We start from the raw sequence: 25,032 nt of genomic DNA, 5'->3' as shown, positions 1-25,032 counted from the left end.
GCCATATTTATCAAAATCATTCATATCTAGGATGTGGAAACGGCAATAGAAAACCAGTTATTGCCTCTCCTCTCCATTAACCCAAGTACCATAATGCCGCATCTAGTTGGGATAACATTTTTGTACACAGTGGCTGAAAAACTGTCGCTGGCTTCTCGTTGCGTGTAAATGCTCCCCACATAGAAGCGCTGAGCGAGAATCCAGCGATTGTCTTTCAGTGTAAAATCTGTACACAAGCACTGACTACCTTAGCGGTGACATCCGCGCTGTGTAAAAGGGCCATTAGTCGGTAGTCGTGAACTAGTCCCTCCCCTCAGTAGATGCTGGTTGTCAGGAGGGATAAGAGGTGTAAGCTGCTGCCAGGCTCCTACTGTGGAAGCAAAGCTTTAGGCTCGTTGAAGTCCAATGGGTCCAATCCTTCTGATTTAAATGCCATTGGGCATTAGATGGCAGTCAGGCGTGTATGGGCAGCTTTAGACTAGGTCACATATGAGGGACGGCTTTTGGTTCAGTTTTTGTTTTATGTAATAATGCTCTGTTTGCAGAAATGCACTTAATCTACTGACTTTGTTCAGAGACCTCTGCTACTAGAATCTTGAAACCTTTTAAGCAATAGGCTATTAGGAGGGTAGCTGGTGAGACATGGCCAAACTGCGCACAGATACAGTATGCAAGTCGGTGCAGCTTTCTAGTTGCCCGTTTAAAGATTTGGTAATGGCAGCGTGGTTACAGATACTGGCTGACTTAATCAGTTAAACGAATACCCCTTTTAGAGGAGCCGACTCCCATTGAGCGAGTGACGTCACCGCTAACTCGTTGGCACTCGTGCAGCCTGCTTAGACGGGCAGAGGCATCGTTGGCTCCTTCAAACGAGAACTCCGTTTTAGGGACTGAACGATTGCTGCTTAAACTGAAGGATAAGTGAACGAGCCAACGATGGGTTTTATGCCTGCGGTAAATAGACGAATGAAAAGTGAACGATTCAGTTATTGGCTCTTGTTTAGACCTAACAATTATCGTTCACTTTCACTCATTTAAACATCTTAAGGTTTGTTTTATTTATTTATTTTTTAAACTATTATTTTTAGGTGTAAAAGCAGCATAAACGACTGCCCTATCGCGTTATGGCCATCGTTAAGGCTACTCTTCAAGCACCGCCTTTGTACAATGACAACTCAGACATTCAGAGCTATGTGCGCCACTGACCTGCCGCCCGCAGCTGTTACTACTAAGGGCTCATGTCCACGGGCGGATTTGAACTGTGAAATCCACACATGTGCCCTGCGCGGACGATCTACAGCTCAAGCCGCCTATAGACAATCCTGGGCGCCCGCAGCTAAACTTCAGCATTCAGATTTGTTTTGTGGACCTTTTTGGTCTGGGAAAACCAATTGCAGCACGCTCCATTTTGCTGCAGGTCCCGCACGGACAGCTTCCATTGAAGTCAACTGAATAGCGGCCAGCCTGCAGCCTCCACTGCAGATGGACTGCGGGAAAGCAGGAGATTTAAGAAAAACCTTCACTGCGCATGTGCAGCGGCGTGCCCGCCCACAACCGCAGTAGAGAAGATGGAAGACCCGCACAGCCACACAGAGGATCTGGACGGGTAGGTAAAGTCCTCTTGCCGCGGACAGGGTGGGAGTTCTCTGCGGGCTCCCACCCAAGGAATCCGACCCGCCTGTAAACATGAGGCCTAAAACGCACTCGGTGTGATTGGGGGAGCTGATTGCAGCTGGATGCCAAGCGGTGGCCAGTTGGGTACTGCTGGAGGCAGGGTCTTACAGGCCACCACTTGTCTGACTAAAATGCCTGTTGGAGGTAATACACTGCAACTAGAGAAGTCGTGCAATGTAGTATCTAAGCAAACAAATGATAACCTATTCCTTTTGTGGGAAAAATATGGCTTAAAAAATAGAATGTGTGTATATAATATATAATCTCTATCTTCATATTTTAAAACGTAAAGTCACTTTCCCATTAAAGCATGACTATGGCAAAACCAGAAAGAACCTACCCACTGCAAAATTGGTATTGCAGTGCTTGTAACAACCCATACTATAAAATTGTTCTTCTGCTTATCGTGCATAGTTTAAATTTTTTTTATCATATTGCCTCCAAAAACTGGAAAGAATCAAAGTTCATTACGTGTCCAAATGGTACTAATGAACATGTCAACCAATACTGCAAAAATCAAGTCCTCATAAAGCTCTGTAGATGGTAAAGTAAGTGTGCTGGATCATTACAATTTACTGAGGTTTTTTTTAAACTTTACACACACAAAACCATATGTAAAGGCCATACAAACGTGTTAACCAGTTTCACTATGAAGGTACCATGTCATATAATCTGCATGTTTTGGGAGCCAAGGTGTACAAAGGACAATCAATGTTATTGCATTTTCATTGGTACCACTTCTTTGTATACAAAAAACAAGCCGCATACAGCTTTGTAGACCTTAGACTATGATGCCACAATGTAGAGAACATTTTGTGCAAAGGTAGTAAGACAGAAGAGAGCACTATTTAAACTGAATATTAACATAGTTGTACCCACAGAATATGAAATTGTCATTTACTCTGCATGGTAAACGCTGTTTAAAAATAACTGCAAGAATTGCTTATTATGATCATCCTATTCCTCAAAGGTAACCAAGATCATATACTACTAACAAAAACATCAACCTGCAAAAGACAAGCACTTGTACAGATTTATAGACAGTTATGGCTCTGACACAAATGATTTCATTGTGCAAAGATGGTAAAATGTAAGCTATATAAACTTGGTATGGCTCTAATCATACTGACTTGCAGAATAAAAGTAAGGCCCTCATGTCCACGGGCGGGTCGATTCCACATGCAGGGGCCCACAGCAGAATCTGACCGGGGCCGAGGACTGCTTACCTGTCTGGGTCTTCACTGTGGAAGCGCATGAGCAGAGTTTATTTATTTTTTTAAATCTGCTTTCCCACAGAAGCCGTGGCGCATCAACAATTCAATTTCGGGCGGGCTGCAGATTGAACAGCTTCCATTGACTGCAATGGAAGCCGTCTGTTTGGGACCTGCAGCAAAAAAGCATGCAGCAATTTGTTTTCCGGGCCAAAAGGTCCGCGAAACAAAGCCGTGTACTTTAATTCAGCTGCGGGCGCCCATGTCTTCCTATGGGTGGCTTGAACTGCAGATCGTCTGCACGAGTTGATCCACACGGATTCCACAATTCAAATTTGCCTGTGGAAATGGGGCCTAATAAGTCATTCATGCCTTAAAAACAAAACGTGGGCAACCATGACAGGGTTGATAACTTTATTTTTTTAATCTAATTCTTCTTTTTCAAACCTCCCCGGCCTTCCCAAGTAAAACACTAAACCCCTCTAATATACCCCACACTACTTGGGACTCATCCATACTGGTGTTGGCCTCTGTTATAAATGTCCATTTCTCTGTTCAGCTTGCGGTGCAGAGAAGTGGAATCTAACAGAACATGGAAAAGCAATAAGTGTGGATGTGCCCTTACATATGCCCTGACTTCTATAAATTGGCATGGCAATAAAACTGCAGATAACTTTTTCTTGCACACCTACCTCATAACTGTAAGGGGTGTATTTTCCAAAATGGAAAATACCTTTTGCGGGGTTCCATTGTACTTGAATGCAAATATGACTTGGCGTCCAAAAATTATCCATCCTTCTGAGTTTTGCCATGTTTTCAAACCGCAGACTTTCTGTTGGGGGTGTGTCCTCCCCCGGGCTGACATGCGTTTTTTTTCCTCTTCTTATTTACGCCAGAAACTGACATAAGTTATACCAGAAATCTATGCCGACTCTTAGCCTTTGTGTAGGCATACAGTGGAGCTGAGATGTGCCTAATGTACGAAAGGGTGTGCCAACGAGAGTAGGACCGGGCATATGAAATTCCCTTAATGCCACCAAAAAAGTGCCACTTAAAGGGGTTATCCCGCGAAAGCAAGTGGGGTTATACACTTCTGTATGGCCATATTAATGCACTTTGTAATATACATCGTGCATTAAATATTGGCCATACAGAAGTTATACACTTACCCCCTCTGGTGTTGGCGTCCCCGTCTCCATGGCGCCGACCAAAGCCTTCTGCCTGGATTAGATGCGCTTGCGTTGAAGGGGCCACTCCGGCGTGCTCGCGCCGCACAGGTCTTCTGCGCATGCGCAGGAACCTCTGCGACGCGAGCACGCCGGAGCGGGACAGAAGAGGGCAGACTGCGGAAGCGCGTCTAATCCAGGCAGAAGAAGGCTTTGGTCGGCGCCATGGGAGACGGGGACGCCAACACCGGAGGGAGTAAGTGTATAACTTCTGTATGGCCAATATTTAATGTACGATGTATATTACAAAGTGCATGTATATGGCCATACAGAAGTGTATAACCCCACTTGCTTTTGTGGGAAAACCCCTTTAAGTAAAAGCATCTCAGTTATTACCACATAAAGTGACACATGTCAGTCTTGAAAAATGAGGCTGTCCCAAAGGTCAAAACTAGCTGACCTACTAAGGGGTTTACTATAGATTTTACTATTTGAAAAGTATGCAGGCAAGTATGTCCATATGACTTTTTTTTTTGTTCCAGCATCCTAGCGGTATGGGACCCTAGCTGCATGTAGTCTACCAATAAAGGCCCAATGTTCACGGGCAGATTTTATTTATAAAATCCGCGCATGGCCCCCCACACGGGAGATCCTTGTGTCTTGCTGCCCATAGGGATGAATTGGCATCCGTAGGGCAGCTAAAAGCATGCAGATGGGATTTCTTCCCAGCATGCAAAGAAATCGCAGCATGCTCCATTTTTCTGCTAGTCTGCCTCACGGACGGCTTCCACGGCTTCCATTGAAGCCTACGGAAGCCGTCCGTATCTGCGGCACACCCGCAGCTAAATTAAAGCTCTGCCGCAGAACCGCGGGGAGGCAGACATTTTTAAAAAAGTGTGCGGCACGCTGCCGGCGTGCCAAGCCCATCGGCCGGGCGGAAGAAAGAAGATCCGACCGCGACGTAGGGGAGATCCGCAGCGTCCGGTCAGGTAAGTAATAAGGATTTTCTGGCCTCATGTCTGTGGGAAAAGAGGGATCCGCGGCGGGATTCTGTGTGGAGAATCCACGTGGGCCAGAATTTTTCCATGGACATTAGGCCAAAGATTTTCTGTTAAACAAACTTACTACATTTTAATGGGCTATGCCTCAGTTCCCATTCCCACATGTGTTGACACCTTTAATTTCTCTGTTCCGTTTTTTTGGGGGAAAAAACACAGAATTTAGTTTTCTGTGCAAGAACTGAAGTAAAATAGAGCATGCTGCAATCTTTTTTTTTTTTTTTTTTTTTTTTCTTTTTTCCCCCATAGCATGTTATCGAGTTACTGCTGTGAAATCCGGAGCAGAATGCCCGCTCTGGATTCCGCAGCAAAAATCCACCCTTGGACATTATTCCTTATTCCGCTGAAAAAAGAGCACATTTGGAACTAATTAGCCATTCACTTTGGTGTTTGATGTGCACAAATGAAGATTCCTTGGGTACTGGTGTATCTTGTCTCCATCAGAACAATGGGTGGAGACATAGCTGCTGATTGGCCTCATTTCTCCACTGTCATCATTTTGTCATGTAGGCGTGCTTGTTAGCGGCGCTGTCGACCTTCTGCTATGTAAGCTACCCATGGGGCTGCTCTGGCCGCTGCTGGCCCCGTTGTTGCTAGCATTGCAGTCATTGTGGGTGCGCTGGCTGCCAACTCGACTCCCGTCCCCCGCTGTGACTGTCACCGCCGGGCTCGCGCAATGTTATCTGCTGTCACTTTTACCACCGGGCTGCCTGCAATATCTCATGCTGTCTCCACGCCCCAGAAGGCAGCCCCACTCTGTCTAGCCATCCCCTGGCAGCCCCTTTCTTGACAACAGCGCTCTGACACTACGCTCCCTTACCGAGCTGGCACTGGCGCTGCCGGCAACAGTGCTCTTACCCTCCATGGCTCCGATCCGCAGACGCAACAGTGCTTCTCGTCCACCTCCTGAAGGCAGCTCAGTCAGTCCTGCTGACTCAGTCACTCCTGTAACACTAACCCTCCAGCCACTACAAACGGTCACCCTAGGCTAACTGTAACCCTAACCCTGCAGCCACGGGAAATGGTCACCCTAGCCAATGAGGAGATTGGGGGCGTTAACAGGGCGGATACACTCAATCACTGTCTCCAACCATATGTCTGGTGGAGACTAGACGCACCAGTACCCATGCCTTGTGAAGGTAAAAAGTAAAATATGCTGATGCACACGCAAAAAACATAGTTCATTCTGCAGAAACTCAGCACTTCATGGAGCAAAACTGGGGTCAAAGATGGGATTAAATTTAAAAGAGAAAAATTAAAACTCTCCTCTAAAGCTATCCCGACATTTGCTTTAGTAAATACTTGAAAAAATAACCATTCAGAAGCAACTTTTTACATCTCTGCCTTGTGCTAGAAATGTGTGAATAAATTCACAGCTGGATGTTACCTCTTGGGGGCAGGAGTGTTCCTACACACTTGCTGTCCAATTAATGCTTAAGGTGGGTCTCTGCTGGCGCACTCCTCTGACAAGGGGGGGGGGGTAATGGTAACGCCCAGCTATCCCCCATTTGCACAGGAGAGTAGCAGCATATTCATGGACACTTTCAGCACTCTTCAAAATAAAATGTATCATAATATGTAATTCTGAAAAGCCATATCCATCCAGTTCAGTGGTTTTTCCTGCGGTGTTGATCCAGATGAAAGCAAAAAACAATTTTTCTCATCTTTAGGGCTCCCACACACTTGCGTGGTTTTTTATTTTTTTTCCCCCCCGTGAATGTCAATGGGACTTTCTAATGTTGACGCATTGCACAAACTTGCGATGCATTAACAGTAGAAAGTCCCATTGACATTCCTGTTAAAATAAATAAAATGCAAGTGTGTGGGAGCCCTTAAGGGGAAGAAATTCCTTCCAGACTCCAAATTTCGCAATCTGAATAATACCTGGACCACCGCCTCTTCTGCAGTAATCAGTGACTATATGCTCAGAGTATATCCTGCGATTTTTCTAAGAGTTCTGGGTAGCACCTCAAGAGTTCTGAAGAAAACTCTTAATGCTCGAAGCTCTAGAACCAATATTTACAAAGTTCTTGCTGATTTAGTAATATCATTTTTGGAAGTTAGCACCGCAGAGATACATTTGTTGATTTTTTTTTTTGCCTAATTTGCTAGAACTATTTCTAAAATTAATTGGGAACTCTAGAACTCTTTGGGGTGCATCCAGAACTTATAAAAAAATTAACTTTTTTGAAAGATGGGGTGCTGACTTCAGAGGTCACAAATTGCAACAAAAACGACCTGATATTTTTATTCTATGGGTCAGTACGATCGCTGCGATACCAAACTTGTATAGTATTTTTTTTTTTTTTTTTGCTGTAGTACTTTTATTTATTTTTTTTAAGATATTTAATTTTTTTCAATTTTCTGCGGTCATTTTGTGCGCGCAATACCTTTTTTTTTTCTTTTTTCGTCGACGTAGTTGAGCAGAGGCTCATTTTTTGCGGGATGTCCTGTAGTTTCCGATAGTATCAATTTGGAATACATACGACTTTTTGATTGCTTTTTATTGCGTTTTTTCTGGGAGACAGGGTAACTAAAGTGTATTTCTGGCGTTCTTTATTTTTTTTTCAGATGTTCACCGTGCGGGAAAAATAATGCACTACTTTGATAGATCGGACTTTTACGGACGCGGCGATATCAAATACATAGTTTTTTTTATGATTTTGATTTTTTAATAATGGATATGGCAAAAGGGGGGTGATTTAAACTTTTATAACTTTTTTTTTTTAACAATTAAAAAAACTATCTTTTTTTCTTTTACATTACTTTGAAGTCTCTCTGGGGGACTTTAACATGCCGATGCTTTGATCGCTCCTGCAGTATGACGTAATGCTATAGCATTACGTCATACTGCTTTTTTACAGGCAGTCTTTCAAGCCACCCTGTGTGGATGGCTTGATAGGCAGTCTGCTAAGGCAGCCCTAGGGCCATTCATTAGGCCCCCGGCTGCCATGACACCTGCACGGCTCCCCCGATCTCACCGCGGGGGAGCCGTGCGGGACCCCCGAACAGCGTTTGGGGGATTTAAATGCTGGTGTCAGAATTGACAGCGGCATTTAAAGGGTTAATAGCCGCGACCGGCCGAGCGCAGCTATTGCCCGCGGGTGTCAGCTGTAATAAACAGCTGATGCCCGCGCTGTATGGAGGGAGATGGCGCCGCTACCTCCCTCCATACACGTCCTGCAACAGCAGGACGTAGTTTTACGATAGGGCCGTCACTAAGGGGTTAAATCTCATTTACCACTTTTCTACCCAAACTCCCAGTTTATCCAGATCCACATGTAACTAGATATTGTCCTCACTTGTGTTAATTACTTTACACAATTTAGGATTATTTGCAAATATTGTATAATCCTCCTAAAAACATTAAGAAATATACTTAAAAAGACAGGGGGTCAGTATTGGGCCCTAGCTAATTGAGTATGTACCATTTAATAACCACCCTCTGCTTTCTATAACTGAGATGGTTACTTACCCACTTACACACATTATCACCCAGAACAAGCATTTTCATTTTCTTTAACAAGCCTTTATTCAGCACAGTATCAAACTCTTTGGAACTGCAGATACACAAGATCCAATGACTCTCCCTGGTTCAGCCTAGAATTTACCTCCTCGTAGAAGCTGATCAGGTTGGTTTAACAGGAATGATCTCTCATAAACCCACGCTGATACAGAATTATACAGCCATTTACCTTGAGGTACTCCAGGTTAGCATCTCTAAAGGTGCATTTACACACACAGATGGCGGCTCAAAATTAGTCAGAAACTGACAGTTTTGAGCAGTCATTTTGCATTCGCTACTAATGGGCTAATCAGCCCATTAGAAGATAATTAGCTTCATTTGCATGTATTTAGAGAACAGCGGGTGGTCTGTTCTCTAAATACATCACACTTGTTCTCCAGTGGGACAGCTGCCATAGAACTCAGCTTGCAGTCTGTCTCATCAGCCCTGATTAGAGATGAGCGAGCATACTCGCTAAGGACAATTACTCGAGCGAACATTGTCCTTAGCGAGTACCTGCCCGCTTGGAAGAAAAGATTCGGGTGCTGGCGGGGAAGAGCAGGGGGGAACGGAGGGGAGATCTCTCTCCCCCCTGCTCACTTCCGCAACTCGCCGCTCACCTGCGCCGACACCTGAATCTTTTGTTCCGAGCAGACAGGTACTCACTAAGGACAATACTCGAGTAATTGTCCTTAGCGAGTATGCTCGCTCAACTCTAGTCCCGATGTATTTTAAGCAGAGCTGAACTCAGCGATGGTCGAAAAGTGCATGCTGAACACACATTTACGCACAACTTATCGCTTAAAAGATGGCTTTTGAGCGATAATCGTTGTTTGTAAAAGGGCCTTTAGAAACCCTTCAAACATTTTACAAACAATGCAGGTTAGGCTTGCCTGTCTGTAGTTTACTGGTCCACCTTTTTGACTATCTGCACCACATTGGATATCTGCCAGTGGCACAGACCCCGTCACTTAGTCATTAAATATAAGAAACTGGGATCTGTCTGTCACATTACTTAATTCCCCTAGAACCTGGAGGTGTCTGCCACTGGAACCTGGCAATTTGTTTATTTTTATCTTATGGCAGCTCTGCACTAATGTCCTTGTCTAGACTGGTAAAACGCTGCGGGTTCTGCTTGCATACGGTTATGCGCAGGGTGACTTTAAAAAAAAATAAAAAAATTCCCTATTCTGTTTCATAGCTGGGTTCTATATGAGAACACCGCCCATTTGCAATGTATTGTGTGTGGACAGTGTTTCATACACTGCCGATAAAGTATAGGGCTCACACTGCATGGTATGCTGAAAAATGGAGCATGCTGCATATCAATATGCACAGTTTACACGCACATGGATCAATGAAAGTTCATTGACTTCATTCATTGAGTATTACACCGCCATACATTGCACGCATAATATGTGGGGAAAAACATTTGTGAACAGAAGTCCTGAAGGCCCATTTACACACAAAGATGATCACGCAAAAGATGGCTTTTGAGTGATGATTTTGCATAAAACTACTAATTGGTACTAATGCCAATTAGTAGCTTATTAATGCATGTGAGCCGCCGGGAGCTATATTTGGAGAACCGGGTGATCTGTTCTCTGAATACATTCCCTTTGTTCTGTCGCGGGCTGACAGCTGAGACAATGTTATCAGCGCTCCCCGCGAGGAACACAGCATGAAGACCCTGCTATCAGCTCTTCTGCCAAATGATGGATCTTAGGCCGAGCAGAAAAATGAAAGATGGGCACATTTACAAGCAACGATTATCGCTCAAAAGATGGCTTTTGAGCGATAATTGTTGTGTAAAAGGGCCTTTAGAGTGGTGACCTTTACTTTATCACTCTGCATTTCAGCTTACATTTGATTTCCTTGAGTGAATACACTGGTGAAAAAAACTAACACATCTGCTTTCTCATGGCCCTCTATAATTTTTCTGTTTGCCTTTTAAGGGCCAACACTTTGTTAATCTTTTTGCTAGTTGTATAGTGTAGGGTTAGTTTTACTTTGTCTATGAGTCTGTCTCCACCTTTGCTGCTTTTTCTGGAGTTTTTTTTCCTGTTAGTTTTTAGCGTTTCTTCACTGCGTTCTTGTTTTAGTAATTTCTTTTTTTTTTTGCCCTGTTTTACATCTTTATTGAGCCACATTGGTTTTCTCTTCATGCCTAACCTTTTATTCCTGTAAGGTATAAATTGCTCACAGTAAATACATAAGATGGTTTTACAAATTTCTATTTATTGTCTTTACTCTTATTGCTGAGGACATTATTCCAGTCAATAAGGTTAAGAGCATCTCTAAGCAGATAGAACTTTTGTCTTCCTAAAATTTTAGTATTTGTAGCTACCTGACAAAAGCCCCTATTTTAGTAACCTTTCAACTTGTTTCTTATGGCCACTATTTTTTTGAATAAACTAAAGCTGTTCGTTCATTGCCCAGTCACAGCTTTCATCCAACCAGGTGTCCATTATTCCTGCTGTCAGTTTTCCTCAGGAATTACTTCCAGTTCAACAACCTTATTGGTCAGACTTCTACCATTAGTCACCATACAGTTTTTTTTTTTTTTTTTTTTCCTTTTCATATCAAGTGTATCCCTATTAACTATTCTGCCAGTTCTAACCCCTCCCACCAGCTTAAACACTCCTCCAACCTTCTAGATATCATTTCCCCCTGTCTAGCTGCACCCTCCCAAGTGTTATGGACAGCTGACTCGCAGTACACATTCTGCCGATTGGACAGCCTCACGTGGGGGTTCCCCGGAGAACAATTTCTATGTGAATGCATCTTCCCAACAGTGAAGTTTGGAGGAGGTTCTGTTATGGTGTGGGGGTGTTTCTGCTGGGTAGAACTGGGGCCATTGGTTCTACTGAGGTCTACCCTTAACACCAATGGGTACAGAGATAGTCTAGGCAGTGTAACGTTTCCTGCCCTGTGGCAATACTTTGGTACAGCTCCGTGTCTCTACCAACAGGACCGAGCACTATGTCATACAGTATGCAGTGAGGCATTCACCAGCCCAAATTTTCTCTCAATCCCATGAAGCATCTTTGGGACGAACTAGAACGCTGTATCCTTCATCCCCTGTATCTGAAGCTATCGTCGAGGACTCGAGGCAAATCCTTCCACACATGTATTGGAATTTGGCTGAAAGCAGCCTAGGAGGGTTACTGCAGTCATTAAGGCCAAAAACAGCCCATCATTGTCTTTAAAGTGTGAATAAAATCCAATTTTGTCACCTGTGTCCCAATACTTTTGTCAACATAGTGTATACTGCACAGTGGACACAATAAGAATTAAAAAAAATTGGTAATAGCAGATTTTGTAAAACTTGCCTCTAGAGAGTCATTGAAACATTGTTCCCAAAAGATGGGATAAATGAAGACTAGGCCCTGCAAAAAAAAACAAACAAACAAAAAAAAAGCGCTCATAGCTATTAATGGACAAATAAAAAAAGTTATGGCTCTTGGAATGTAATGATACAATTAGATCTTTTTTTTTTTTTTTTTTGTGTGTGTGTTTTTAGTGTATAAAAAATTGGCAGAAAAAGACCACATGAGCCATTCAGTCCGCTCTTTCCTTTTTACTTAGCATACATCTTATCTTAGGCATGCTTGAAGTTCTACTTTGATTTTCCAACCACGTCCGCTGGAAGTTTATTTCCACCATCTACTACTTTCAGTGCGGGAATCTGCAGAAAATGGAGCATGCTGCAATTTTTGTCCCGCGTGCCGGAATAAAATAACAGCAGGTATTTAATTACCTGCAGATGCTCAATAATTGTCTATGGGCACATTGAACTATCGATCATTCGTGTGGGTGATCCGTGGAGATCCTGCAATTCAATTTTGCCCGTGGACATGAGACCTATCTTTTTGCGTTGATGGAACACATCGCACATTAATGCGGTGTGTGCAAGGTTTCCCATTGAAATCAATCGGAAACACTGCTGATTTCCTCCCTCTCGCGCGTGAAAGGAAGAATTTCACAGATTCTATGTGTGAAAACCGCCTCGCCACTATGGGTCAAGCACATGTTCACGAGCGTAATATCTAGCTGAGTTTCCCAATCTGATCTCACTCAAGTGTAGGTAGCCTTAGGCTGCTTGTCCACGGCATTGCGGAGCTGCCCCGGGGGAGCAGGAGCCAGAGGACAGATCTCCGCTGTGAGCCTATCTGACAGATGGTCTCACCGCGGAAATTCGCAGCATGCTGCGATTTGCCAGCCATGAGCGGAGGACCGCTATTGGACCGGGTGGGGGGGGGGGGGGGGACGACGACGACTGCGCTTTCAAAGCGTGCACTGCATTCCCTGCGGGGAAAGCAATGCAAAAACGCCCATGAACAGGCAGCCTTAGGGTATCTGTGTTCGCATTGAGCTTGGTGTTTGCATGGGAAAACTGTGGCAAATTCTGCATCCAAAACATCAAATGCCAAGCTGCTGGTCAGGTCATGCAGAAGTGGCATCACCTGACCAGTGGCTTGGCAGTCGCTTGAGGGTGTCGGGGCATGGTGTGGGAAGTGTAGCATTTGCTAGAATCTGGCGGTATTCAGCTGAATGATGTGTATTTTGACTCTATTAGATGTGTAATTTGCCTCTGAATTTTCCAGTACAGATATTCTGCAACACTTCTGCCCTGTGTGAGCATACTCTCAGGCGAGCTTGCCTACAGCCTTTACAAGTTTCACATGTTGAGGTTTAAAAATTCAGTACTTTTTCCCCCTAAGTCGTATCAATCGTTACACCAAAGCCACATTGGTAATGTTTTCAGTAGTACAATGTGGGATTTGCTCGGAACTCATTGGCAAATCATTTGCAAGACTGATGCTGTCATTTCGGCCTCTGGTACGAACACTGCTGTCCACCCGTTACTCCTGAGATGTTTGTCAATGTGATGGGGAAGATATCTGTAGTGGAGGCTGTCAATAAATGGACCCTTAAAGAAATTTTAGTACTCGCCGCTGAAGCCTGGGAGTGCCTGAGCAATCATGTTCACAATGAAGGACATGGACTGCCTGCCGCTTCTCCTGGGTTCTGTGCGGTGGAGAGTGGTCAGGGTAGGGGAGTATCAAGTCTTTATTTCAAGCCTGCTTAACTTTATATTATTAAAGGAACCAGTCCACATAGAAATGCACTTAAGGAGGTATATTGTGTAAGCTATTCTGCATGATCACATCTCCCTCACGTAGAGGATAACTAAATGGAAAATATTCTCCTGTGATATCACCATTTACCTATAAACGGCAAACAGCGCTGCAGTGTGGCACAAAAGGGAACTTATTGGCATGCTATAAACTTTCACCCTTCCTCTTGTCTGTGATGTGTGGATTGTGTAACTGTCTTTTATAGTTTTGTAATTAAATCCCCAAATCTTCTCCTTTTTGAGTAACCCTGTGTGCATGTGCAAATCTATAGAATAATCCTATTCTCAGAGCATTGCAGAACTAAAGCTGATTTCTGCATACATGATGTGTAGGACTCTCTTGATGCAGCTTGCAGGTGTCTGATGTGGATGCTGTTGGTGATATGGCTGATGCTAAGACATGTCCCGGTACACCCCGTTAGACTCTTAAGATAATAAATCTTGGCTGAAGTCCTGTAATGCCACCAATGGCCTCCACATCAGATACCTGTGGGGTGTCTTAAAAGCCTAATGGGCCATTTACATGGGATGATTATCACCCAAAATTTGTTCAAACAAATGGATTTGAGCGATAATCATGCAGTGTAAATGCACAAAAATCGCTCGCTTTTAGTTCACAGGTTGTTAGCTGACTTTTCAGTCACATTAAAAATCATCGCGGGTTTGACGGTCAGTGTAAGCGCTGAGCGACAAGCCCGTGATCCAGCGGTGAAGTCTGTCAGGGTAAATGTTCTGCACGAGCGCCAACAACCTTAGCGGTGACATTATCGCCTATGCCATTGTGTACCCGACTGTTGGCCCATGTAAAAGGGACTGTAGAGCTACAACTTTAATTTTTTTCTGTTGACATGCTTATGTAAGGGCTTCTGTTTTTTTGGTTTTCCAGGTTTCAGTTTGTGGTATACATAACTTTATCATCTAGATCTGTATGTTTATAGCAATAATTTATATAATGTTTTACTATTTTCTTTGCACACACAGACCCAGTAAAAAAAAAATATACCAGCATATGTATTTATTGCTGCTGCATTCTATGAGCTAAACGCTTTTATTTTTGCGTTGCTGCAAATATATATCACAACTTTTTGCAAGATGAGCTATAGTTTATCGATGCTATTTTTGGGAACTTGGCATTTTATTCACTTTTCTTTTTTTTTTGAAAGCTGTATTTGGGGACCTATATTTTCGTTTTCCATTAACGGAGCCATATGAGGGCTTATTGTGCTGTAGTTATCAATGGTGCAGTAGTTTTTAAAATGAAAGAAAACAAAACTGTGTGTGTGTGTGTGTGTGTGTGTGTGTGTGTGTTGTATGTATTCTTTTTGTGTGTGTGTGTGATACTGATATGTAGAATTAGTAATTTGGCCAAGGTGAGAGCGATGGTCATCTTGGAAGATCAGAGGAACCTGCAGATCCGTGGCATAATGCTGCAGTTTGCCAAGTAGTGTTGGCACACAAAAAAAGCAGACATGGATGACCCCTGTATGGTTTGTTTTTCTAGCTTTGCTTCGCAGTTATCAATGTAAAAAAAAATGGACCTTCATTATTTTTTTTTTTTTTTTTTTATTTTACAAAAAAAAACATGCAAAGTATATGGATGTAAAACTCTGAGTAAAATGTCTTTTTGGTCCAAAAAAATATATAATTTCACTCAGAATAATCTCTTGCTGGAGATGAACTCTACTGTTGAGGCACGCAGACTGATGTAAATCTGTGAAAGCCTGCAAGGTATTTGGTGCGTGCAGGGGTATATTTTATTATAGCAAAGCTAAAAGTAACTTTTTTACTTTTTGGGGGGAGGGGGGTATAAACGGGATTCATTGCAGGAACTGCTGCTGATATAGCTTAAAGCAAACAAAAGACCTGTGGGAGCGTGGCAATTGCTTAATTTAACCCTTTCCTGCTTCAGGGCGTAAGTTTACGTCCTGGCAGCGGGGTACTTCCCGCAACAGGGTGTAAATTTACGTCCTGTGGATAGCGCGAGATCATAATAGATCTCACGCTATCTAGCAGTGGGAGCTGGCTGCTCGTGATAGCCTGCCTCCTGCTGCAGCAGCGGGGGTGCATCGGAGATGCTCCCCCCGCTGTTAACCACTCTGTTAACAGCGGGGTCAACTGCGCTCCCTTTGTGAAGTTGCCAGGCTCTCACGATGTTATCACAAAAAAGCCCGACTGGTTGTCATGGCAACAGGATGCCAGATACCGGTGTCCTGTATTGCCAGTGCCTGTGATCGCTGGATTAGCGATAAGGCATTGCAGGAGAGAAATCCTGCATTGCCTTATTACAGCAACAGTGCTGTTCTGGAAGCCCCCCAGAAAGAAACAAATGGGGGGGGGGGGGGGATTTTACTACCTTTTTTTTCTCATATTAGCGTAAAAAAAAAAATTTAAAATCCCACATAATTGGTATTGTTGCGTCCGTAACGATACGTGCAATAAGTTGCACATGCTTTTTATTCTGCACGTAAAAAACGCTAAAACACTGAGGCAAAGTGCTAATTTTTAGCTTTTTGCGTCCCTAAAAATGCAATAAGTGATCAAAAAAGCCGTATGTGCCCCAAAATAGTACCAAAAAAACCCAACTCGTCTCGCAAAAAACAAGCCCTCACAGAGCTCCGTACATAGAAAAAAGAAACCGTTAAAGGACTTTGAATGCAGCGATTTTAGGGGGAAAAAAAGTTCCTAAAGGGGTTTTATTGTAGAAAAACCTAAATACATGTAAGAATTTTGGTATCTATGTAATCGTACCGACCCGCAGAAAAAATGTATTGTGCCCTTTGAACTGCATGATTAACGCTGTGCAAAAAAAATCTGTCAGAATTGATGCGTTTTCTCTCCCTCTTACCATAAAAAAATAAGTTTTACAATCGTCTATGTACCCTCAAAAACTACAGTTCGCCACGCAAAAAACAAGCCCTCATACGACCGTGTCCACGGAAAAGTAAAAGTTATGGCTTTTAAAAAATGGAGATGAAAATCCGCAAAAAATCGTTGCGTCCTTAAGCCCAAAATAGCCCATTTCCTTAAGGGGTTAAAGAGTGGTTTTAATTGTGTGTGTGTGACTAAGGCCCAATGTCCACGTGCGGATTTTAATTATAAAATCTGTGCGTGGCCCCTGCAACGGAGATCTGTGCATCTTGCTGCCCATAGGGATGCATTAGCATCAGTAGGGCAGCTAAAAGCATGCGGATGTGATTATTTTAATTCCCCCCCCCCCCCCCCGGTATGTGGGTCACACGCATGGGAAGAAATCGCAGCGTGCACCATTTTCCTGCAGGTCTCCGTACAGACGGCTTCCATGACCTTACCTACGGCACAGCCACATCTGCTTTTGTACAGTGCCACGGATACGTGGGAGAGCAGGAGATTTAAAATAAAATAGCACTGCGATTGCGCTGGGAGCGTCGGCTGGCGCTCCCGGAAGCATCTGCTGTGCTGAAGAAAAAAGATCCGGCTGGCGCAGAGACCTGCGCTGAACCCGGAGAGATAAGAAATTATTTTTTTCCTCTTCGTGTCCTCGGGCATGCTCGGATACCGCTGCAGGATTCAGCAGTGGTATCTGTGCATGCAAGTGGGCATGAGGCCTAAGGCCCAATATCCAACAATGGGGTGTCCGCAACCAAATTAAACGCTGCAGATTTGATTTTTAGATGCTTTGCGGATGCCCCGCGTGGATCTAAAATCACAGCATGCTTCATTTCTATGGGAGATGAAAACGCACAATTCACGTTTACCTGCAAGCCATTACAAAAAAAAAAATTAAGATGATCCACAGTGCATCTGCTGAAAATACCTGCATTGAAAATTGGCGCAAGCCATGGACACTGGGCCTTAACCCCTTAGTGACGGAGCTTTTTTGCTTTTTCCCATTTTTGTTTTTTCCTACTCCCTTTTAAAAAATCGTAGCTCCTTAATTTATCCATCGACGTCGCTGTATGAAGGCTTGTTTTTTGCGGGATGAGTTGTATTTTTCAATGGCACTATTTATTGTACCATATAATTTACTGAAAAACTTTTTAAAAATTCTTAGCGGAGAGAAATGGAAAAAAACGACATTCCACCATCTTTCGGTGCGTCCTGTTTCTACAGCACACAAATTGCAACAAAACCGACCTGATATTTTTATTCTGTGGGTCAGTACGATGACTACGATACCAAACTTGTATAGTGTTTTTTTTGCTGTAGTACCGTACTTAAATTTTTTTTAAAAAGATATTTAATTTTTTTCAATAATTTTCTGCGGTCATTTTGTGTGCGCAATACCTTTTTTATTTTTTCGTCGACGTAGTTGAGCAAGGGCTCATTTTTTGCGGGATGTCCTGAAGTTTCCGATAGTATCAATTTGGAATACATACGACTTTTTGATCGCTTTTTATTGGTTTTTTTTCTGGGAGACAGGGTAACTAAAAAAGTGTATTTCTGGCGTTCTTTATATATTTTTTTTTTCAGACGACGTTCACCGTGCGGGAAAAATAATGCACTACTTTGATAGATCGGACTTTTACGGACGCAACGATATCAAATACATATTTTTATTTTATGATTTTGATTTTTTTAATAATGGATATGACAAAAGGGGGGTGATTTAAACTTTTAGAACTTTTTTTTTTTTTTTACAATTAAAAAAACTTCATTGATTTATTTTTATTTTTTTACAGTACTTTGAAGTCCCCCTGGGGGACTTAAACATGCGATGCTTTGATCGCTCCTCCAGTATGACGTAATGCTATAGCATTACGTCATACTGCTTTTTTACAGGCAGTCTTTCAAGCCACCCTGTGTGGATGGCTTGATAGGCAGCCCTGGGGCCATTCATTAGGCCCCCGGCTGCCATGACACCTGCACGGCTCCCCCGATCTCACCGCGGGGGGGGGGGGGGGGGGCGTGCGGTACCCCCGAACAGCGTTCGGGGCATTTAAAGGGTTAATAGCCGCGATCGGCCGAGCGCAGCTATTGCCCGTGGGTGTCAGCTGTAATAAACAGCTGATGCCCGTGCTATATGGAGGGAGATAGTGCCGCTACCTCCCTCCATACACGTCCTGCAACAGCAGGACGTAGTTTTACGATAGGGCTGTCACTAAGGGGTTAAACTGGCTTCATAAAGGGGCTTCATAAAGGCATAAGTGCGTTTACGTGCGCCTGAGCACTACATAGTTTGCGGTATAAACAGGTTTTTTGTTGGTGCGTCATTGGCGTATCGTACTGTACCTTTTTGCCCCACAAGACATGTTCGTTTGCCCATGCAAAATAGGACTCGCCAATTGAAATGGCTAATGCTATCCAGTGTACATCATGGGCCATGTATGCAGTCCTGGAACGGCCGTTTGAGGGTGCATACTGCTGTACAAGATGGGAGACTGTTGCAGATCTGGAAGCCCAGATTCAGGACCTAAATTAGCAGCATACAACACTGAGATCCACTGAAAACATGGAAGGGTGTTTGCTGCTCACTGAGCAGACAATCGCTAGGGTGGATGGTAGTTTAGGTGAGCAGACAGTCGCTGGGGTGGATGGTAGTTTAGGTAAGCAGACAGTCGCTGGGGTGGATGGTAGTTTAGGTAAGCAGACAGTCGCTGGGGTGGATGGTAGTTTAGGTAAGCAGACAGTCGCTGGGGTGGATGGTAGTTTAGGTGCTACGGTGTGCCAGTTTAGGACTAGCCTCCCTAACAAGTTTGCAAAGTTGTCACATGGGGGGAATCTCATTTCAGGGTCAGCACTGTTGCAGCATGATATGCTGACCACCAGGGGGATGTCTGCTCCATTAATAAGAGGAATTGGAGTGCAGGTCAGGCTAGACAGGACCTAGTGGTGGGAGACTCAATTATTAGGGGACAGACAGGGCAATCTTCCAACAACCAGAGAGATAGTACAAGGTCATTGTCTACATGGTCTTTCCACCCCACCCCTCCCCCACTGTAAGTAATGCAAATGGAGTTGGAGCAGTAGGAGGGGTTGGTACAGTTAGAACTGGCAGAACAGTTAGGGATACACATAAAATAGTCAAAACCACCGTAACTGTATGGTGACTAATGCTAGAAGCCTGACTAAGGCCTCATGTCCAGGGGCAAAATATGATTTAAGATCCGCAGCGGATCTCCCGCATGCGGATCCACATCCCATAGGGATGCATTGACAACCCATGGGTAAATAAATACCTGCGGATGGTCAATAAAAGTGTTGTTTTTTTTTAAAACGGAGCATGAAAAAATCCGGACCATGCTCCATTTTCGTGCGGGGTCTCCCGCGGGGATGGCTCCCGCGGGCTTCTATGGAAGCCGTCCGGATCCGCGGGAGACCTAAAATAGGAATTTAAAAGTATTTACCCATCCGGAGCGGACCGGGAAGGTCTTCTCTTCCTCACGGCCGGATCTTTCTTGCTTCGGCTCAGCGGATGTGCCCGGCGCATGCGCGCGGCACGTCGATGACGTGCCGCTGGCGTGACGAATTCATCCGCCGGCCGAAAAAGAGGATCCGGACGTGAGGAACAGCAGACCTTCCCCGCCCGCTACGGATAGGTAAATTCTTTTAAATTCTTATTTTCAGCCCTCATGTCCGCGGGTCAGGAGGGACCCGCTACGGATTCTACATGTAGAATCCGTAGCGGGCCTGATTTTCCCCGTGGACATGAGGCCTAATAAGGTTGACTTACTGGAAGTAGTGACTGAGGAAAACTATGACCTAGTGGGAATAACAGACCTGGTTGGATGAAAGCTGTGACTGGGTGGGTAACTTACGGGGTTATAGTTCAGGTGGAATTCGAAAAAATAAATAACCCCAGAAAGGGATGGAGTTATTTTTATGTAATAAGGAGATGAACATGTGTAGTCTGTGGGTAGAGATACTTATAGGGGGTTTCCTGTAGGCCGATAAAAATGTATTACTGTAACTAAGGCAAATGGATGAAGCTGCAAATCACAATAAGGTAATTATTATGGGGGACTTTATCCAGATATAAAGTCGGGACGCTGAAACCTGTGGATCCCATTAAGGAAACAAGTTTGTCAATAACTTTTGGAACTTGTACATGACCCAACTAGAGGGGCGGACACTTTAAACTTAACCCTTTCCAATCCACTGTCTGACGTCTAAAGACATTCTGATTGAAGCCTGTACAACTTTGATGTCGGAAGACGTCCGGCAGGGTAGTCTTACTGTATGTTACTGGCCGCTCTGTTGTCAGGGGGCCTCTCCAGCATGTCCCACACCACAGTACTGGCTCTAGCCATCAGATTCCAATTGTCTTATAATGGGGAGTTTTATCAGGGTAGTACATTTTTTAATACATAGGCCCCCTGCACACAAGCGGAAATTCCCCGGGGGGATTTCTCGCAGAATTTCCGCCTGTGGAAGCTGCCATAGTATTGCGTTATAAAAAGCAATCCCAGACAGACGGCCGCGATTTGTGCGTGCGAAATCGCGTGCAGAAAACAAATCGCGGCATGCTCTATTTCCTTGCGGGGCTCTGCAAGCTCTGCACAGAAATGTCACTCGCCGGCTCCGCTCTGCACATGCGCCAGCTGGCCGACAGACGGCACATCAAAGATCCGGAGCCGTGGGAGCAGGTGAGTCCCGCGCTGGTCTCTGCAGACGCTCGGGTCAGATCCCGCTGCGAGGATTCTCATAGCGGGATCTGACCCAGCTGTCTGCAGGCTGCCTTACTGTTAGAGGCTCTTGCCTTACAAAAATGGGTTAAGAATAGGTGAAAACAAATGTGGCTCAATCAAGATGTAAAGGGGGCAAAAAACAAACCGTGTTTTAAACTACTAAGTACTAAAGTACTAAACCTATAAGGAAAAAGGTTATGTAAAAAAAAAAAAAAAGCATCAAAGTTTGAGACAGACTAATTACCAAACAGTAAAGCTAACTCTAAACTGTTCAACTATGTAAATGGCAAAAAGATTAAAACAGTGCTGGCCGCTTTTTTTTTTTTTTTTTTTTTTTTAATAAAGTAATGAGGGAAAAATAGAGGTTGATAATGAGAGCAGATTTGTTTAACCCCATAAGGACAAAGCGCTGTAAATATACGGCGCATGGTCCTTGGCGTTAATCCCCGCCAATAGCAGAAGTACAGTGTGGGATTAAAGCCTCTGCTGCTGCGATCAAGCAGGAACAGGTCGGGTTCTCAGCAGGTAGGCCAGCTGCACACGGGCAAATTTGCGTTACGGAATCCAGGGTGGGCCTCCGTATTTTGCAGCAAATACCTCCCATAGAATGCTAAGAAAAAGCGTCTTTTCCTGCACACGAGTGGAAATCAATTGCAATTTTTTTCCCCCACTCGCGGTGGAAAAATCGCAGCAGGCTCTATTTTAGCGCGGATAACACAAGGATAGCTTCCATTGAACTCAATGAAAGCCGTCCAACCTGCGGCCCTTACGGCAGGAAAAAGTATAGCTTTAAACTGCACTTCGCATGTCCAACAGCTCACCATGCGGAGCATCCGCAGTGCAGAAAAGACAGGTACGTGCGGATGCAGGGCAGGCACAGGGTCTGATCCTGCTGTGGGCTCCCCATGTGGAATCCGACCCGGTCATGTGCAGCCGGCCCTAGTCATAGCTGAGAAACAGAAGTGGTTTTTAAACTGCTTTTACTTTCTCCTTTCTCAGGTACATAGTGCTCAATGTACAAAAGTTAGTGTTTCCCTGCCAGGGTCCCAGCAGACCCTGACAGCTCTGCCAGTGATTAGTCACTACAGGGGATGTTTTTTCCTGTACCTGAGGCTTCTATGGATGCCCCAGCTACAGTGGAGAAGTGTCAAATAAAAAAACAAGACCATGTGAATGTCATAAAGACCTTTGGGGGGACATTCACATCATGGGGGACATAGATGGTAAAACGTTAATCCAGGGATTCTAGTTGCCAGTCTTAAAGTTGGGAAGGATTTTTTTCCCACTAAAATTAGGAAAATTTTCTTCTACCTCCATGTTTGCTTGTTTTTTGCCTTCCTTTAGATCAACATTGGTAGGTAGTAGCCTGAACTGGATGGGCAGCCTACTACCTTTTCCAGCCTTACATAGTTCCTATGAATCATCCTTGCTATTTCTTATGCTTTTCTTGATCCTGCATAGAAGCTTTAGAGACCATCCAGCTTTGAAATCATCATGTGAATATCATCCATTTTATTTAAGCCTTCCCCAAAGATTGAGGAGAGACCAGTATTACACTGCTGTATGCCCCTATCCTCATTCATTCTGCGGCTCATATACAGTGTATTACAGTTCTGTCATTTCTTACCACAATCCAAAAACGTACCGATACTTTAATCTGATGCCAATTGGGGGCCGGAACTGATGTGGGTGATGACTATCTCTGTCTGATGCCACAGAACGCCGTTGCTATATAATAGGATAGCATGAAAGGAAATGTTGGTGCTTTTGAACGTTACTTAATTTTTCACAGTTGTTTTTGGCAGCAATGCAAATTAGCCATGTGTCCAAGTGTTAAGAGCCAAAGCCTGCACAGTGTGTGGTGTCTCTTCCGCCCACCTCCTCCCTTTATTCCTCATGTGCAGGAGATGGGTTAGGTGTGGCTGGTTCAGAAAGGCAAATTTTAAAGTTTTTGGAATGGGCACCCCTCCCCCTTTTTACCTCTTGTCCCTGAAGCACAGATCCTGTCATTCATTCCCTGCCAGCGCTCCACACCAGACAGCTAGCTCTTGGCCGCACTTCAGATGGGTGTACAGCTGGGACCTGTTACACTTCGGCTGTTTGCCCTTCCAGTTATAAATAGCTCTTACCGCCAGCCTTCATCTGAGCAGTCCCAGAGGTAATAAGCAGGTTAATTACTGTGGGAACACTGGCAATCCATGTATTCGCCCTCCATCGCTGCTTACACAACCCTTCACAATATTGTGCAATGCTGCAGTAATCGTCAAGGCTCATCACCAGTTCTTAGAAAGTGTGCAGAGTACAAAGGGATTACATATTTGGGGGCGGGGGTGGAGTCTTTTGATGAAAGTGGTTTAAATGTGTGTGCACTGGGTTTGGGTTGAAATGCATGTTATATACTTTGGTTGCTAATGAATTCGAACGTATTGCTAATGTGTAAATTCTATTTAACAGCCTGGCAGTCCCATGGATCAAATGGGAAAGATGAGACCCCAGCCATATGGCTCCAGTAACCCATACAGCCAACAGCCTGGTCCTCAGCAAGGGCATTCTGGTTACCCAGTACAGCCTTACACGTCACAGACGCCACAGAGATATCCAATGGCCATGCAGGGTAGACCTCAAGGAGCAATCAGTATGCAGTATGGACAACAGGTACATTTGTCTGAAAGTTAAAACAAACACTGTATGATGTATTATACATGTTTGAGGTTTCGTTTAGACAGGTGTATTGTACCTATGCTTAAAGGGGTTTTCCATGGAAATACTGTAGTCCTCGATAGTATTTTAACGGAAAACCCCTTTAAGGCTGGGCTCATATTGCCGTAAGCGTGAAACAGCAGGGGTCTACCGCAGCATTTTACGGCTTTGCACCTGGCTGCAACCCTGTGTATGGTGGCAAAATTGTACTGCACGTGATCGCGTACTCATGCATGTGGTCATACACAGTACACTTTTCTTGTTTATATTTGCCGCTTAGCAACGCGTATATCCGCGGCCCATATGCAATGGGATTGCATATGGGCTGTGAGTATATATGTGACAGTAGAGAACAATGGGCTCTCTCGTGTATGTACGCAACAAAATAAACATGCTGCGTTCTATTTTCCACTCATGGGTTACGCAATTCCGACACTATAATGTGCATGGAACTGCGTAAGGCAATGTAATTAATTTTGAGCTACCGCATATCACACAGGCATACAGAGCCTGCGTAATACGCAATTCCAATACAGTCATGTGAGCCCAGCCTAACTGTCAATGTTCCAGATGTAACACACAGACCTCTGTGGTCGTACTGAAATTATTTAATGTACCATAGATCCAAATGGTTCATAAATTTGGACACTGACAGGTAAACACATAATTAGGCCCCCTGTATCTTTGGTCATAGCAAATGTTGCCACCTTCTGCAAATTTTTGGTGTGATTTTTGAAAAAGATAATTTTGGTAACTGGTAGTAATAGTCTTCTGTCAGTATTTTATCGTAAGGCTGCTCACACGAGCGTCTGTTAAAATGTGTTTCAAACACAACGTGTTTTCGAACTGCATGCAAAAGCATTTGATGTTTTTAATGCACTTCATCATTACAATGGGTGATGAGGTGCGTTAACATGCACTAAAATAGAGCTGGCAACATTCGAACGCTAGTCTGAAGCCCCATTGAAATCGGA

General features: G+C 44.1%; 1 protein-coding gene across 1 annotated transcript in view; it reads left to right on the top strand.

Moving 5' to 3' along the window:
- ARID1A (AT-rich interaction domain 1A) overlaps positions 1-25,032 on the top strand; it is a 56,806-nt gene that overhangs the window by 8,080 nt on the left and 23,694 nt on the right. The window contains exon 2 of the mRNA XM_066572980.1: positions 23,813-24,013. Coding sequence (XP_066429077.1) covers positions 23,813-24,013 — 201 coding nt within the window. The remainder of the gene's footprint in view (positions 1-23,812; positions 24,014-25,032) is intronic.

This window comes from Eleutherodactylus coqui, chromosome 1, assembly GCF_035609145.1.
Source record: "Eleutherodactylus coqui strain aEleCoq1 chromosome 1, aEleCoq1.hap1, whole genome shotgun sequence".
Classification (NCBI taxonomy): Eukaryota; Metazoa; Chordata; class Amphibia; order Anura; family Eleutherodactylidae; genus Eleutherodactylus; species Eleutherodactylus coqui.
This window is presented reverse-complemented; position numbering and strand designations above follow the sequence as displayed.